Source organism: Macaca nemestrina, chromosome 4, assembly GCF_043159975.1.
Source record: "Macaca nemestrina isolate mMacNem1 chromosome 4, mMacNem.hap1, whole genome shotgun sequence".
In the NCBI taxonomy this organism is placed as follows: domain Eukaryota; kingdom Metazoa; phylum Chordata; class Mammalia; order Primates; family Cercopithecidae; genus Macaca; species Macaca nemestrina.
In genome coordinates this window covers 18,185,595-18,200,381 of record NC_092128.1, presented here as the reverse complement: position 1 = coordinate 18,200,381, position 14,787 = coordinate 18,185,595, and the positions used below count along the sequence as shown (strand labels likewise).

At 37.1% G+C, this 14,787-nt stretch overlaps 1 protein-coding gene across 8 annotated transcripts in view; it reads right to left on the bottom strand.

Annotated features, from left to right (window-relative positions):
* LOC105471274 (B-Raf proto-oncogene, serine/threonine kinase) overlaps nucleotides 1-14,787 on the bottom strand; it is a 202,015-nt gene that overhangs the window by 72,398 nt on the left and 114,830 nt on the right. For 7 of the 8 annotated variants that reach the window (XM_071094363.1, XM_011723648.2, XM_011723645.2 and 4 more), the window contains exons 4-7: nucleotides 11,123-11,226; nucleotides 10,183-10,285; nucleotides 3,304-3,452; nucleotides 2,242-2,361 (exon numbers count right to left, since the gene is read on the bottom strand). In XM_071094363.1, coding sequence (XP_070950464.1) covers nucleotides 2,242-2,361; nucleotides 3,304-3,452; nucleotides 10,183-10,285; nucleotides 11,123-11,226 — 476 coding nt within the window. The remainder of the gene's footprint in view (nucleotides 1-2,241; nucleotides 2,362-3,303; nucleotides 3,453-10,182; nucleotides 10,286-11,122; nucleotides 11,227-14,787) is intronic. The other variant, XM_011723649.2, reaches the window with a different exon arrangement.

The following is a 14,787-nucleotide window of genomic DNA, read 5'->3' as shown; positions in this document are numbered from 1 at the left end:
AAAATGCCAACTGATTTTGAAAAGATTTCTCTAGGTAGAAATCTAAAGAAATAACATTACATTGTGAAGAGTGGGAGGAAGCAGGGTTAAAACTGACAATAAATATTTCTAATCGTAACATCTCAAGAATATTCTAGAACAGAATGCTGTATGGGGACTTTTTTTTTTTTTTTTTTTGAGACGGGGTGTCACTCTATCGCTGAGGCTGGAATGCAGCGGCGCGATTTCGGCTTGCTGCAAGCTCCGCCTCCTGGATTCATACCATTCTCCTGCCTCAGCCTCTGGAGCAGTTGGGACTACAGGAGCCCGCCACCACGCCCGGCTATTTTTGTTTTTGTATTTTTAGTACAGACGGGGGTTTCACCGTGTTAGCCAGGATGGTCTTGATCTCCTGACCTCGTGATCTGCCTGCCTTGGCCTCCCAAAGTGCTGGGATTACAGGCGTGAGCCACCACGCCCGGCTTTTTTTTTTTTTTTTTTTTTAAAGCATTTGCTTCCAGATGCAGCCTAAATAACGCTGCCCCAAATTCAATGTGAAAGAGTACATAGACCTGTGTCAGAAATGTTCCAAAGCTAGTTAGGTGCACTGTCTCACACCTGTAATTCTAGCATTTTGGGAGGCTGAGGCAGGAAGATCACCTGAGGCCAGGAGTTCGAGAAATGTTGCAAAGTAAACTGATACCCACTTAACTCATCTTTATTGTCTTCCTTTTTATTTCCTGTTATGAAGCTTAAATATACGATGCCTTTGCATTATTTTTCTTTTTTTGAGATGGACTCTCGCCCTGTCACCCAGGCTGGAGTGCAACGGTGTGATCTCGGCTCACTGCAACCTCTACCTCCCAGGTTCAAGTGATTCTCCTGCCTCAGCCTCCTGAGTGGCTGGGATTACAGGTGTGTGCCATCATGCCCAGCTAATTTGTTTATTTGTGTGTGTATCTTTAGTAGAGAGAGGGTTTCACCATGTTGGCCAGGCTGGTCTCAAACTCCTGACCTCGTGATCTGCCCACCTCAGCCTCCCAAAGTGCTGGGATTACATGCACGAACCACTGCACCCAGCTGCCTTTGCATTGTTTTTAAAGTCACTTCTCAGCTTTATCCTCCACAACTGATTAATAATACTATTAATTTTTTTCTTTTATGCTTTATGAATATCTATCCCTTTTCCACACTTCTAGCACCTGAACTTGTCTTCATTGCCTCTCTGTCTTCACTACCAACAATATCCTAGGTTGGCCTTCCTCACCCTAAATTTTCTGTCAATCCATCTGTATTTCACTGCTAATTGATTTTTTCTTTAAAGCCATTTTCATCAAGTTAGTAATCTGCTTAAAGACCTGTAAGTCTAAATTCTGGCCTCAATTCCAAGACTCTCCATAATCTGGTTTTACACATGGTACTTCTTAAGTTAGATAAACCTTTCTTCACTAGCTCCTAAACCTAACATCCTCATTCCCTTTATATCTGTTGTTTCTCCATTCCCCTCTCACCATGCTTCTATTCCCTAGGCCCATTCAGACTGTAGTAATTGTTTAAAGTCTAGTTCAAATCCCACCTTCTTCATTAAATTTTCCTCTCACCATTCTTCCTTCTGTAAACATGAAAACATTTATGTCCTCATCACATAGTTTAATATACTCCATCATAAATTGTAGATTATAATTATATACTATTTTTTACATTGTTTGCCATAGTCTCATATATCAATGCTTCTTCGTAAGTGGAAGTCATATACTTCTATACCTAATAAAAGATGAACTCAAGTTGTAGACTCAAAATGATCTGTTGCATGGTTTTAGCAGGACTGATTCTGAAATAGTCTATGTCAACTTTAATCCCATTTATTTGTACCAAATGCATGTAAATATCTGACTGGTGTGATAAAATAAATTATTTGGGGAAAAAAATCCTTAATTTAACCATTTAAATTTTGGAAATGTTTCTAATTAACCAAGAGATCCAAAAGAAAGCAGTTCAAGAAGTATGTCACCGAAGAGCAGAAGTCAAATCATACCCAATATTGATTTTTTCAGGACGGATTCTGAAGTAGTCTATGTCAGCTTTAATCCCATTTATTTGTACCAAATGCATGTAAATATCTGAGTGGTATGATAAGTTATTTGGGGAAAAAAAATCCTTAATTTAACCATTTAAATGTTGGAAAGGTTTCTAATTAAACAGGAGATCCAAAAGGAAGTGGTTCAAGTAGCATGTCGCCAAAGAGCAGAAGTCAAATCATACCCAAGAGAGTCTGAGGTGGGTGCGGAAGGGGATGATCCAGATGTTAGGGCAGTCTCTGCTAAGGAGGCCTCTTCCTGTGGTATTGGGTGGTGTTCAAAGAACTTGGAGACAAACAGCAAACTGTGAGGCAAAACAAAACAAACCTAACTTGTGCAAAACCCAGAAGCTTCATAGACCAAAATACGTAGTTAACAAAAAAACCTGAGATCAAATTCCATTCTCAGAAACAACTGTTAAAATTCAATTAGTTGTATTTTTGTCTAAAGGCTTTAAAAAAAAAAAATTATACTGCGCTTTCAAAGGCATGCTTATAACCAAAAGCTAATCATTCTATTCAGCAAATTTCTACATACTACAAGATGAAAATCATGCTTTATGGTTAAAGAATCATGCTTTATGGTTAAAGAAGAAGAAGTATCTACTGTAAATTAGGTGACATTAAATTTACTTAAAGTACAGAGTTAAGTTTTATTTGCTCAGGTGATCAAGAAAAATAAGACTTTAACAGCCGCAGCAACAATGATACAAAAAGAGATAACAGACTCAGTCTAATCTATTAGAAAAACTGGCATACAGCAAAGAGAAATTTTAGAAAGGGATATGTACTGGATACAAAAATTTTACATCTTACTCAAATAAATTGGGGGATGGGAGTTGAATGCGGATGAATGAGAGAGAGGAAGAATATAAACGTAATTTACAAAACAGCTAACAGAATCAGACCACCTGATCTGTGGTACAAAATCATAATGCTTAATTTAATTGAAACAACTCTCCCTCTCCTCCTAGAAACTATCCAAAAATGGTTTCTATGGGTTAGGGGTCATGATTAATTAAATAATAATATAAAATATAAATTAACTGTATAGCTGAACCAGAATTACAATTTTGGAGAGAAATACTGGCCATTCTACGTATTATTCTCTAACTACACTTAAAAAAAATTCTCTGTAACAACTGTAAGGAACAAAAAACTCTCACAGACTTTAAACATCATAGCTTCACGTTAAAAAAATTTAAGTGTAAAATGGTAGGTAGAAGAGACATTTTTGGATTACTTACTCAAGTTGGTCATAATTAACACACATCAGTGGAACCTCTGTACTACAACGCTGGTGAAATTTATAACCACATGTTTGACAGCGGAAACCCTGGAAAAGCAGCTTTCGACAAAAGTCACAAAATGCTAAGGTGAAAAATGTTTTTCGTACCTGCAAGGTAAAAAATCATACAGATTTCAAAAACTCACAAGAAAACTTTCTAGAAACTGACATATCTACTTTCTTGTTTAAAATAAAATTGTAATATATTTATATCATGAAATTCATACACTAAAGTACTATTACAAAATGAAAAACAGGGGGTTCAAGATAGTAGATGGACTACACATATTTATTTCCCATCCCAGTATCTAACTTAAAAACTCAGAAGTTAAAAAATGAGAAATGAGTAAAAGGCTGGCAACTGATTTCAAGCTTGACAACATAAAAGTAAAAGTAGAGATGAAAAGGAGGAGGAAACAGAGGTGAAAAGAAGAAGGGTATACTTTAATTATCATACAGAGAGGGAGGTTAAGAAATGCTGACTGGTGTTGATGGAACAAGAAAGGTGTATATTAAAGTTACAAAGGCATCCAATAGAAGAACCAAAAAACTACTACTAATAAAAACATTGTGGGAGAGGAGGAAGAGGAAGAACTAAAAATGAGCTAATTCCTTATAGGATCAGTAATCAGTATATGATATCTAAAGTTAATAAAGCAAGAAATTATGGCTAAAATTATGGCATATGTGCCACATGACACTTCAGTTAATCATGGACTTTATACCACAGTAGTCCCACAAGATTATAATGGAGGTGAATAATTCCTATTGCCTAGTGACACCTTGAAGATCCTGACCCCGTGTAGATCTAGGCTAATGTGTATGTTTGTGACTACTTCTTTTTTGTGTGTGTGACAGGCTCTGTTGCCCAGGCTGGAGTGCTGTGGCACAATCTTGGCTCACTGCAACCTCCACCTCTTGGGTTCAAGTGATTCTTCTGCCTCAGCCTCCCGAGCAGCTGGGACCACAGGCACGTGCCACCACGCCTGGCTAATTTTCCCTTTTTTTTTTTAAGTAGAGAAAGGGTTGCACCAAGTTGGCCAGGCTGGTCTCGAACTCCTGACCTCAGGTGATACGTCTGCCTAGGCCTCCCAAAGTGCTCGGATTACGAACATAAGCCACCGTGTGCAGGTTGTGTCTTCATTTTTAACAGAAAAGTTTAAAAAGTAATAAAGAAAAATTAAAAATTTTAAAAAGAGAAGAAAGCTTATAGAACAAGCACATAAGGAAAATATTTTTGTATAGCTATATGTTTTCTAAATTTTTTGAAATTGTTATTTCAAAAGAGTCAAAAAGTTAAAAAAACTAAATCTTAGTTTACTATAGATTTTTTACTTTATAAACTTATTAAAAAGAAAAATTTTTTTAACTGTAGTGTAGCCTAAGCGTACAATGTTTACCATAAAGTCTACAGTAACAGATAGTAATGTCCTACGCCTTCACATTCACTCACCACTCACTCACCAGAGCAATTTCCAGTCCTAAAAGCTCTGTTCATGGTAGGTATCCTACACAGATACACCATTTTTTATCTTTTATACTGTATTTTTACTGTACCTTTTCTATATTTAGATACACAAACTTGCCATTGTGTTAAGGTTATCTACAGCATTCAGTACAGTAACATTCTGTACGGGTTATTAACCTAGAAGCAACAGGCTCTACCATATTGCCTAGTTGCACAGTTAGGCTATACCATGTAGGCTTGTGTAAGGGCATAACAAAATCACCATTGATGCATTTCTCAGAACATATCCCAGTCGTTAGGCAATGTGTAACTGTATTTATTTAGATGAAAATAACCACCAAAGAGCTTAAAACAAAAACCATTAAAAATTAACAGTGATTTCCTCTAGAGTGGAATTGGGGGTGGGAGGGAGAGACTATAATCTACATAATAGCTAAAACAAAAACAAAATAGCTGACAGAATCAGAACCCCCGATCTACGGTCCAAAAACATAATGGTTAACTTTGGATAAAAACGTAAAAACAATTATTTATAAAAGATAAAACTAGTAAGCAATCATATGAAAATCGAAACAGCTCTTCCTAATCTTACTAAAAAAAATAATGAACAGAAAAATCACCTAAAAGACAATAAGAGCTATTTTTTCTAACAAATGAGCAATTTCTTAGAGGATTAGAATGTTTGGGCCACATAAACTTATTTGTGAACACTTCTCTAGGTGAAACTTAGAAGGCAACATGTAAGAATTCCACGTCAAAGGCAAATGATGTAGAACATCAGTCACATAACAGAACTGCGCTAGGGAGAATCTATCCTACTAAAGCCAGAAATTGTTTAAAATATATTTATTTAGTGTATATAATAATAAGAAAACATAAGAATATTAAAATGTTAACAGTGGCTATTTCAGAGTGGCGAGAACATGGGTGACTTCTATTTCATTATTTATTCTTTGCTCTATATTCTTGAGATGGAGTCTCGCTGTCACCCAGGTTGGAGTGCAGTGGCAGGATCTCGGCCCACTGCAACCTCTGCCTCCTGGTTTCAAGTGATTCTCCTGCTTCAGCCTCCCAAGTAGCTGGGGACTACAGGCATGCACCACCATGCCTGGCTAACTTTTGTACTTTTTGGTGGAGATGGAGTTTCACCATGTTGGCCAGGCTGGTCTCGAACTCCTGACCTCAAGTGATTCACCCGCCTTGTCCTCCCAGAGTGTTACAGACATGAGCCAACACACTCAGCCTCTATATTCTTAATTCATTTCAGTTTTTCAAAGATTTTTTTTTTTGAGACAGAGTCTCGCTGTCACCCAGGCTGGAGTGCAGTGGCACGATCTCGACTCACTACAACCTCCACCTCCTGGATTCAAGTGATTCTCCTGCCTCAGCCTCCCAAGTAGCTAGGACTACAGGCGCACATCACCACACCCGGCTAATTTTTGTATTTTTAGCAGAGACAGGTTTTTTCATTTGGGGGGGGTTAATACTTTTAACTACATGATTGTAATTATACAACTTCCACTATTCGATATTTTGTATAAAACCAGTTACAACTCACAAGATTTTCAAATGAGACAGGATTTTACCATGGTGACCAGGCTGGTCTTGAACCCCTGACCTTGTGAGCTGACCACCTTAGCCTCCCAAAGTGCTGGGATTACAGGTATGAGCCACTGTGCCCGGCCAGTTTTTCAGAGTTTTAATCATAAGCAATAGTGAGAAATATATTTTACATTATGATCCCATATATAACTGTATTCATACAATACTTACCCTTACTATATACAACATGAATTAGAACTTTCTAATCTATTCTGCTACATGTAATTTTTTAATGATATATTAGATTTCAACATCAAAATTCTATTTTTCATTTTATTTTATTTATTTTTGATAGGGTCTTGCTGTTTTGCCCAGGCTGGAGTATGGAAGCACAATCATGACTCACTGCAAAGTTTGCCTCCCAGGCTCAAGTTATCCTCACACTTCAGGCTGCATAGCCAAGGTTATTGGCACACACTGCCACGCCCACCTAATTTTTGTATTTTTTTGTAGAGTTGAGGTTTTGCCATGTTGGTCTTGAACTTCTTGTCTTGAACAGGCTGGTCTTGAACTCTTGGGCTCAAGCGATCTGCCTGCCTCAGCCTCTCAAAGGATTAGAGGCATGAGCCACTGTGCCCAGCCAGAACTCCATTTTCAATACACACTTATTTACACATTCTGTTCCATTAAGAATAGAAAGTTATGGAAAATATTTCAAGAAAATTACATCCTGGCCTGGCGCAGTGGCTCACACCTGTAATCCCAGCACTTTGGGAGGCTAAGGTGGGCGGATCACGAGGTCAGGAGATAGAGACCATCCTGGCCAACACGGGGAAACCCCGTCTCTACTAAAAAAAATACAAAAAATTAACCTGGCGTGGTGGCAGGCACCTGTAGACCCAGCTACTCGGGAGGCTGAGGCAGGAGAATGGCGTGAATCTGGGAGGCGGAGCTTGCAGTGAGCTGAGATCATGCCACTGCACTCCAGCCTGGGCGACAGAGCGAGACTCTGTCTCCAAAAAAAAAAAAAAAAAAAAAAAAAAAAAAAAAATTCATCCTGATACATAATACATTCTGGCTTTTTGAGGACATTTAGTTTTAAAAGTGGCTCTTATTTTCTTCACCTTTTTTCCTATGTATCACTTTCCAGGGGATATAAAACAGGTAAGTGCCTATTTCTAGTTGTGTTATTTTTCCATTTGTCTTTGAATATACAAGAAATTTTAAAATCTTTAAAATTTTTTATGTGGCCATTATTTACCAAACCAAGTAGGGAGGTGACTAAAACATCTGAAGGAAAGAAAACATGTGGATATGCATTTGATCATAAATTTTAAGCAATATAAGCCTATATCTGTAAGTATACCTTTGTCAATAAACATGAGCACTGGAAGATACATCTTTCTTTTGGGTCATAACTTACACTTAATCTAGTATCTAAGTATACATAAATATGTATGGCAAATTAGTGAGAGGCACAGTCCTGGCAATTTGCATGCATTAATTTGTAAGGTGTGGGGCTGTGTGAAGGAAGACACTGAGTGTCTGTAGAAAAAGGAGAAGGGCTGGATACATAATATATGTTTTAAATCTTGTTTCCTCCCTTCTCAGTTCCCAAGGACTCTTGGGATATAGAGAAATCTTGAAGGGATTCTTTTATAACTGACTATGAAACCATGAGGCATAAGCAGTACTCCTTGAATAGCCAAGCAAAACCTAAGACAGCCAAGAACACTTTTCCTTTCTAAGCGGAACACAGCTTTTTACTCTTGCCTCTATATGGCACTCAAAGCAATCATTCTAACACACAAATCTAATCACATTTCTCCCCATGCTTACAACTATTACATTTCTAATTATTTTACAGAAAAGTCCAAATCTTTAATACGGCTTACAAGGATTTTCATGAGCTGGACTCTGCTTATTCTAACCACAACTCTTATTCTACCCACAGTACTGTTAACAACCCACTCTTCAACCTTGTATCATCCATTCTGAACTTCTTTCAAAACTTTCAAAGGTAACATGCTTTCTTGCTGTTCCCTCTGTTTAGGGTACTCTTTACTTGATACTTATTTCCTCATCCATCAGGCCTAAGCTTAGATATTTCTGTCTCTGAGAAACCTGACTCCTCAAAAGCCAGGTTAGGAATCTCTGTGCATCTACAGAACTTTATACAAACATAGTAATTATGAATGTTTATGAAAATTTATTAAATCTTCTCTCTACTCTAAGGCAATGACACTATCTTATTCATTTGTCATATCCCTAGGTAAGATATGGTATTGGCAAATGGAAAGTTCTCAATAAAAATTTACTGGCAAGTATCCAACTAGGTGGTGACAACTTCCATACTCTGGAATCAATCTGCAGTTTGCTTTCACTATCCTTCTGTGGCAAAGACCTTCCTGAGGCATCATTTTATTGCTATTTTCTCATGCGTAGCAACTTAGGTCTTCTTTTATCTCCTCATATCCAATTGCTAGCTAAGAAGAATTATTAAGAAACAGAGTAGTAATCACTATGAAATGTATGCTCAACTGTATTTGTATTCTTAAGAACTTAAATAAAAATCTTAAAATTTATCCACTTAAAATTCAACATGTTAAAATTATTTGCTGCACAGTAAAGTTTGATTGACATTAGGTGTAGCTTACACTTGTCCAAAAAAAATGCCTTACAGAAACACAAATCTGATTTGATTATTCACTACTAATGGAGGCTTGAAAGCATAAACCCCAAATGAAATAATCTAATCAATCATCTGCTTTCAGAGCCCAGCTGGATTAATCACCAAGACACATGGGAAAATACTTGACGCCTAAAAGGTAGCAGTAACTATCCACCTAGAAAAAACTCTGGCCAAAATTCCATATATAGAGAAAAGAAAGAAATGTATTCCTGACTCACAGACAACTTTTGGCTTCTGCCTGCCATTTTAGAGGCTAGGTTCTCAAGTTCTATGTAGATCTTCATCTCTAAGATGAAAGGTCCCACATTCTGGGCCTTATGCTGGTGACACTTACGTTCATGCTAGGTTCTAGCAAATGCAAAAACCAGACAAAGAAAGAAGCCTCAAGGAGAGTTTAATACCCAGCCATTCTATTTCCATTAACCTATCCTTCAGAAACACAAGGATGTGTACAAGTGTGTCAAGATATATGCAGAAAGACCCTGTTTAGCCCTGTATGTAACAGATTTTTTAAAATACAAAAACTTAAATGTCTATCAATAGAGAAATGGTTAAATATACTGAATTCCTATTCTTATGAATTATTACATAACCATACTAAAATAAAGCCAGGCATACTGACATGAAAAGATGTCCATGACATCCTGTTGAATTAAAAAAAAAGCAAAGAATATCACATAGTATGGCTCCATTTTTGATTTAAGAAAGGGAAAAGAAAAGAAAGTAATGAAGTAAAAGGAGAAAAAAAGAAAGGAAAAAACTTTGGGCTTACAGGTACAAGCACATGTTTATATACACAGAAAAAAGTTTGGAAGACAGAACAATAATCTGTTAATCTAAACAAATGTTGGCCTCTAGGAAGGTATTTTCACTTTTTTTACTTGACATACTTTTTGCACTATTCAAAATTTTCTTTTAACAATGCATACATATTACTTTTTTAAATTAAAAAGAGTATAAAGATTAAAATTAAACTCTTGTTTAACTATAAGTTTTTAAAGAAAACAACTGATTTCAACTCAGGTAAAATGTCAATTCCAAAATTACTCATCCATATTTCACATTCCTTAAATAAAAATTCATTCAATAAAATTTGAACATTTCTGACATTTCAAAAAAAATGTAAAGATACATACAAAGTTGTGTGTTGTAAGTGGAACATTCTCCAACACTTCCACATGCAATTCTTCTCCAGTAAGCCAGGAAATATCAGTGTCCCAGCCAATTGGTTTCTTCTCTCTGAAAAATGTAGACACAAGCCTTTCTTGGTTATTACACCTAAAAATATTCATATACCTCATGCTGAAGATATGAAAATTGGTTATCGAGGGGCTAGTAACAGTGAGGGAGGTTTGGCTCCCTAGTATTCCATCGTTAGAAATTTAAATGGCAATAAATTAATTTTAAGTTTACCCCAAATAAATGTATCACTCTTGGACAAACAGCAGGGTAAAGAGATGTACTCTTTTCTTCAAGTCAGCTCCAGAAAAGACCTACAACAGCAGAAAATGGATTGTTCCTGGGGTCCAAAAAAAAAAAAAAAAAAAAATCACAGGTACGGACTTATCTATCCATTCACGGAAAAAGAGTACTGAAGAGACAGGGACGACATGCCCCCAAAATGATTTCTTTTTTTTTTTTTTTTTTAAAAAAGAGGATTCAAAATGTGAGGGTCTTGGAACAATGTTAGACACTTTCTGAAAGAAAAGTAGGTCAATATAAAATGTTAATTTTGATATACCTTTTGTGAAACTATGAATTTGTATTAAAAATGTGAGGGGGGTAAGAGTCCATTATCCAAATAAATCACACTCTGAATGGTTCAAAAATTGTAAGAATCTCAAATTCCAAATAAAATCATTTGATCAAAGTAACAAACACTACAGTCATATAAAATTATTTAATTTAACTCCTCATATGGTCTACAAAATTTCTTCAGGCTTAGTATTAATTTAATACTTTTTCTTAAAGTAGACTTTCAATTCCCTAGATTTGGGTAAAGATCCTAAGAAAACTTCAAAATTTAATGTGTGATTTTCTTTTTAAACAAAATTTCACGTCACATACAAACCATACCCATCCTGAATTCTGTAAACAGCACAGCATTCTGGGATTAGACCTCTCATCATCAGTGCTTTCTTTAGACTGTCTCGGACTGTAACTCCACACCTTGCAGGTACCTATGGTATCATAAATATATTGATAAGAGGTAAAGGGAGCAAATTACATTTTTTCGTATCATTAAAAAAATTTAGTAGTTCACCTTTAAAAAGTCAAATGGGTCACTAGGTCAGACACAACACCATTTCTACAGCTAATTTAATACTAAAGGAAAATTATAACCCAAATATGTGTTATTATTCACCAACTTAAAGCAAAATTAATTTTCATTAAAATTATGAAATATTTTAAACACATAAAAAGAAAAAATAACAGTATCTGCTACAATATACCCACCAACACAGTACATCCATCACTGCGAAATAATAGATGTCATGTCAATATTAAAAGCAAAATCAATTTTGATCCAATATTGTTCAGAACTGAAAACTGTATAACCCTTCAATCATACTGACTGTCCTTAAGAGACATCTTACTGGCCCTAAACATAGCGGGAAGAAAAAAATTTAATGTGTATACTTGATATTTGTTGTTTGGTGCCCCTGTTTCCTCTGGGAATATTCTCTTCTCTAGAAATCCACATAGTACTAGAAAAGCTATCAATCAAGGGTCACAACTTTTATGTCACTACAGATGACAGAAGCTGGCTAATCAGTTTCCCATACCCCTGGCAAGAGCAACTGGTCCAGGGCTATATATATGACCCAAACAGCAGCTGAGTTCTTCCCTAAATTGATACATGGCCACTGATTGAGAAAAGTCCTTGTTTCTACTGTAGTTTTGTAGATTTGTAGAAGATACAAATCTGGAGCCCTCAGTGGACATACTCTCCACACATTGAGAAAATCTGTTACAGAATGAAGCTAACATACGAAGAAGCAGAAATTACATGGGAAGAGAGAGGCAGGGGGAGGGAAAGGGAAAGGGAAAAAGAAAGCGATCTTTCTGTATATTTAAAGTTATCCATATCTCTAGCCTTTGCCTTGCCTCATCCCCCACAGGCAAATCTGAGTAAGTTGGAACTGAAGGTGTAGATTAAAGTGAGGCAGTGTAAGTACAGAGGATACAGTTTTTATTGGGAGGAGGTGTAAGAAGTAGGGGAAGTGTTAGTTTGTAACAATAAGTTCCATTCGTTTAAATTAAGGTTCTTAGCAAACCAAAAGTTTCCAAAGAAACTGGGAGTATTTATGCTAGAGGGGAAAAAATGGGGGTAAAGGTAAATATAAGACAGCTGAATTCAAATAATATATTGAAGGGGGAAGAGTCCAGAAAGTCTAATTAGGATCTATGACCAGAAATAACAGGATGCAGCAGGTAGTGCAATATAACCATTAAAACTATCCAGGTTGGGTGCGGTGGCTGACACCTGTAATCCCAACACTATGCGAGGCTGAGGTGAGCGGATCATTTGAGGTCAGGAGTTCGAGACCAGCTTGGCCAACATGGTGAAACATTATCTCTACAAAAAAACACAAAAAAAGTAGCGAGGCGTAGTGGCGGGTGCCTATAATCCCAGCTACTCAGGTGGCTGAGGCACGATAATCACTTGAACCCAGGGGGTGGAAGTTGCGGCGAGCCAAATCATACCACTGCATTCCACCCTGGGTGACAGAGTGAGACATTACCACAAACAAACAAAACCTAAACTTTTACCTATCCAGCAAGGTAAAAGTTTGTCACGAGGGAGTGGGCTTATCATCGTAAGTATTAAAGAGGAGACTGGATTGGTACAGTTGATCCTCACTGCTTGTGGAGTCCATACTTGCAAATCTCTCTACTTGCTAAAATTTATTTATAACTCTAAAGTCAATACTTGCAGTGCTTTCATAGGCATGCACAGAGCAGTGAGATATTTGAGTCATCTAACGCATGCACCTCTCCAACTGAGGTCGAACAGTGAAGCTCTCTCTCGCCTTCTTGTTTCAATTTTCATACTATAAACAAGTATCCTGGGCAGAGCCTATCTGGTGCCACTTTTTTCTCACTTTTGTGCTTTTTGTTGATGATTCTACTGTTTAAAATAATCTCTAAGCATAGTGCTCAAGTGCTGTTTAGGGCTGGTAAGCATAAGAAGGCTGTAACGTCCCTGGCAGACTAAGTACATGTGTTAGGCCAGCTTCCTTCGGGCATGAGTGATAGTAATGTCAGCCATGAGTTCAATGTTAATGAATCAACAATATGTCTTTAAACAGAAACACACACAAAACAAGGTTATGTATTGACTGATAGATGAAAATGTGACTAGAGGCTGGTAGGAACCTAACTGCATTTTAAATTTGAGGGATTTGGGGTCTGATCAAGGAAAAAGATACGACCACGAGGTGGCAGTAGCATGCATAGCTTTAATGGGTGACACTGACAGGTCTGCATGCAGAGGATGTCCTTAAAGCATACTGTCCAGAGGCTAAGGCAGAGTGGCCTCTACCCAAACAGGACTGGCCAGAAGCTGAGGCGGAGTGGCTATCATCCAGAAGAGGAGGGGTAGGGGACTCTCAGGGGAGAGGGGAATAGGAGAGGGAGCTTATATGTCTAGCTGACAATGCTAGACAACCCAGGAGGGAGTCTATGTATCGAAGAGCTCCAAAGGGCAACAGCAGCTTGGAATCTTTACAGCCCTGGGATTTGATCTTATCTATACCTAATAGATGTTGAGTACAAAATAGTTTTGTGGGGACTGCAAAGTAGTTTTGTGGGAACTGCAAAGTAGGCAGGCTCTCAGTGGCTAAAAATCTGCTTATCAGGATTATGTTTAAAACAATTAGATGTATAAAAAATTTAGTTTGCTGCAAGCACACTTTTAAGCCAATAGGTCTCAACCTTTTGTAATGGAAGAAACAACCTAGAGGCCAATATATAGAGGGTGGTTTTTTTTTTTTTTTTTGCTCATTTAAATAATAATAATCCTTGTATTTCCTCTAGGAGCAAGGTTCAGTGTTCACTAACTGTTTGTACTGAATTTATAGAACATAACTACTACAAACAATGAGAACTGGTTGTAACCTTTCAGAAATAATGAACTGAAGTGAAAGCTCACTTTTCCCTGTGCCACTCATCTTCTGCCTAATGCCAAAATTTCCTGACTGGTGACCGATTTTTAGTTTTAAACCACATCCAATGTATCCTATCCTATGTTACCATAGAAATCTTTCTAAAGAAGACATCTTTTTTTCTTTTTCTTTTTTATCTTTGTTTTTAATTTACTTTTAAGAAGGGATTTTTAACTTTTGCGCATGCATGTGCATGCATACCCGTGTGTGTGTGTGTGTGTGTGTGTGTGTGTGTGTGTGTGTGTGAGAGGGTGGGAGGAGGAGAGAGAGAAAGACTTCTGAGAATCTAATGAAAGCCTCAAATGTGCTCTCTGAAACAAAATTTCATAGGGTTTGTGCAATCTGAAGCCCACGATGAGTTCACTGAACTCAGCATTTAACCCATTCTAAAATATACTCTTACATTTCACTAGTCTGCTTAAAATTTTCCCATTATTTATGAGACAAAATTCAAATTCCATAATGTTTCATAAAAGGCCACCAATGACTTGGAGTTATCTATCCTTCAGCCTCTTTGGTAATTTCCCTCAGGCACTCCAGGAATGCACTTCAAATATGGCTATGCTCCCTCAT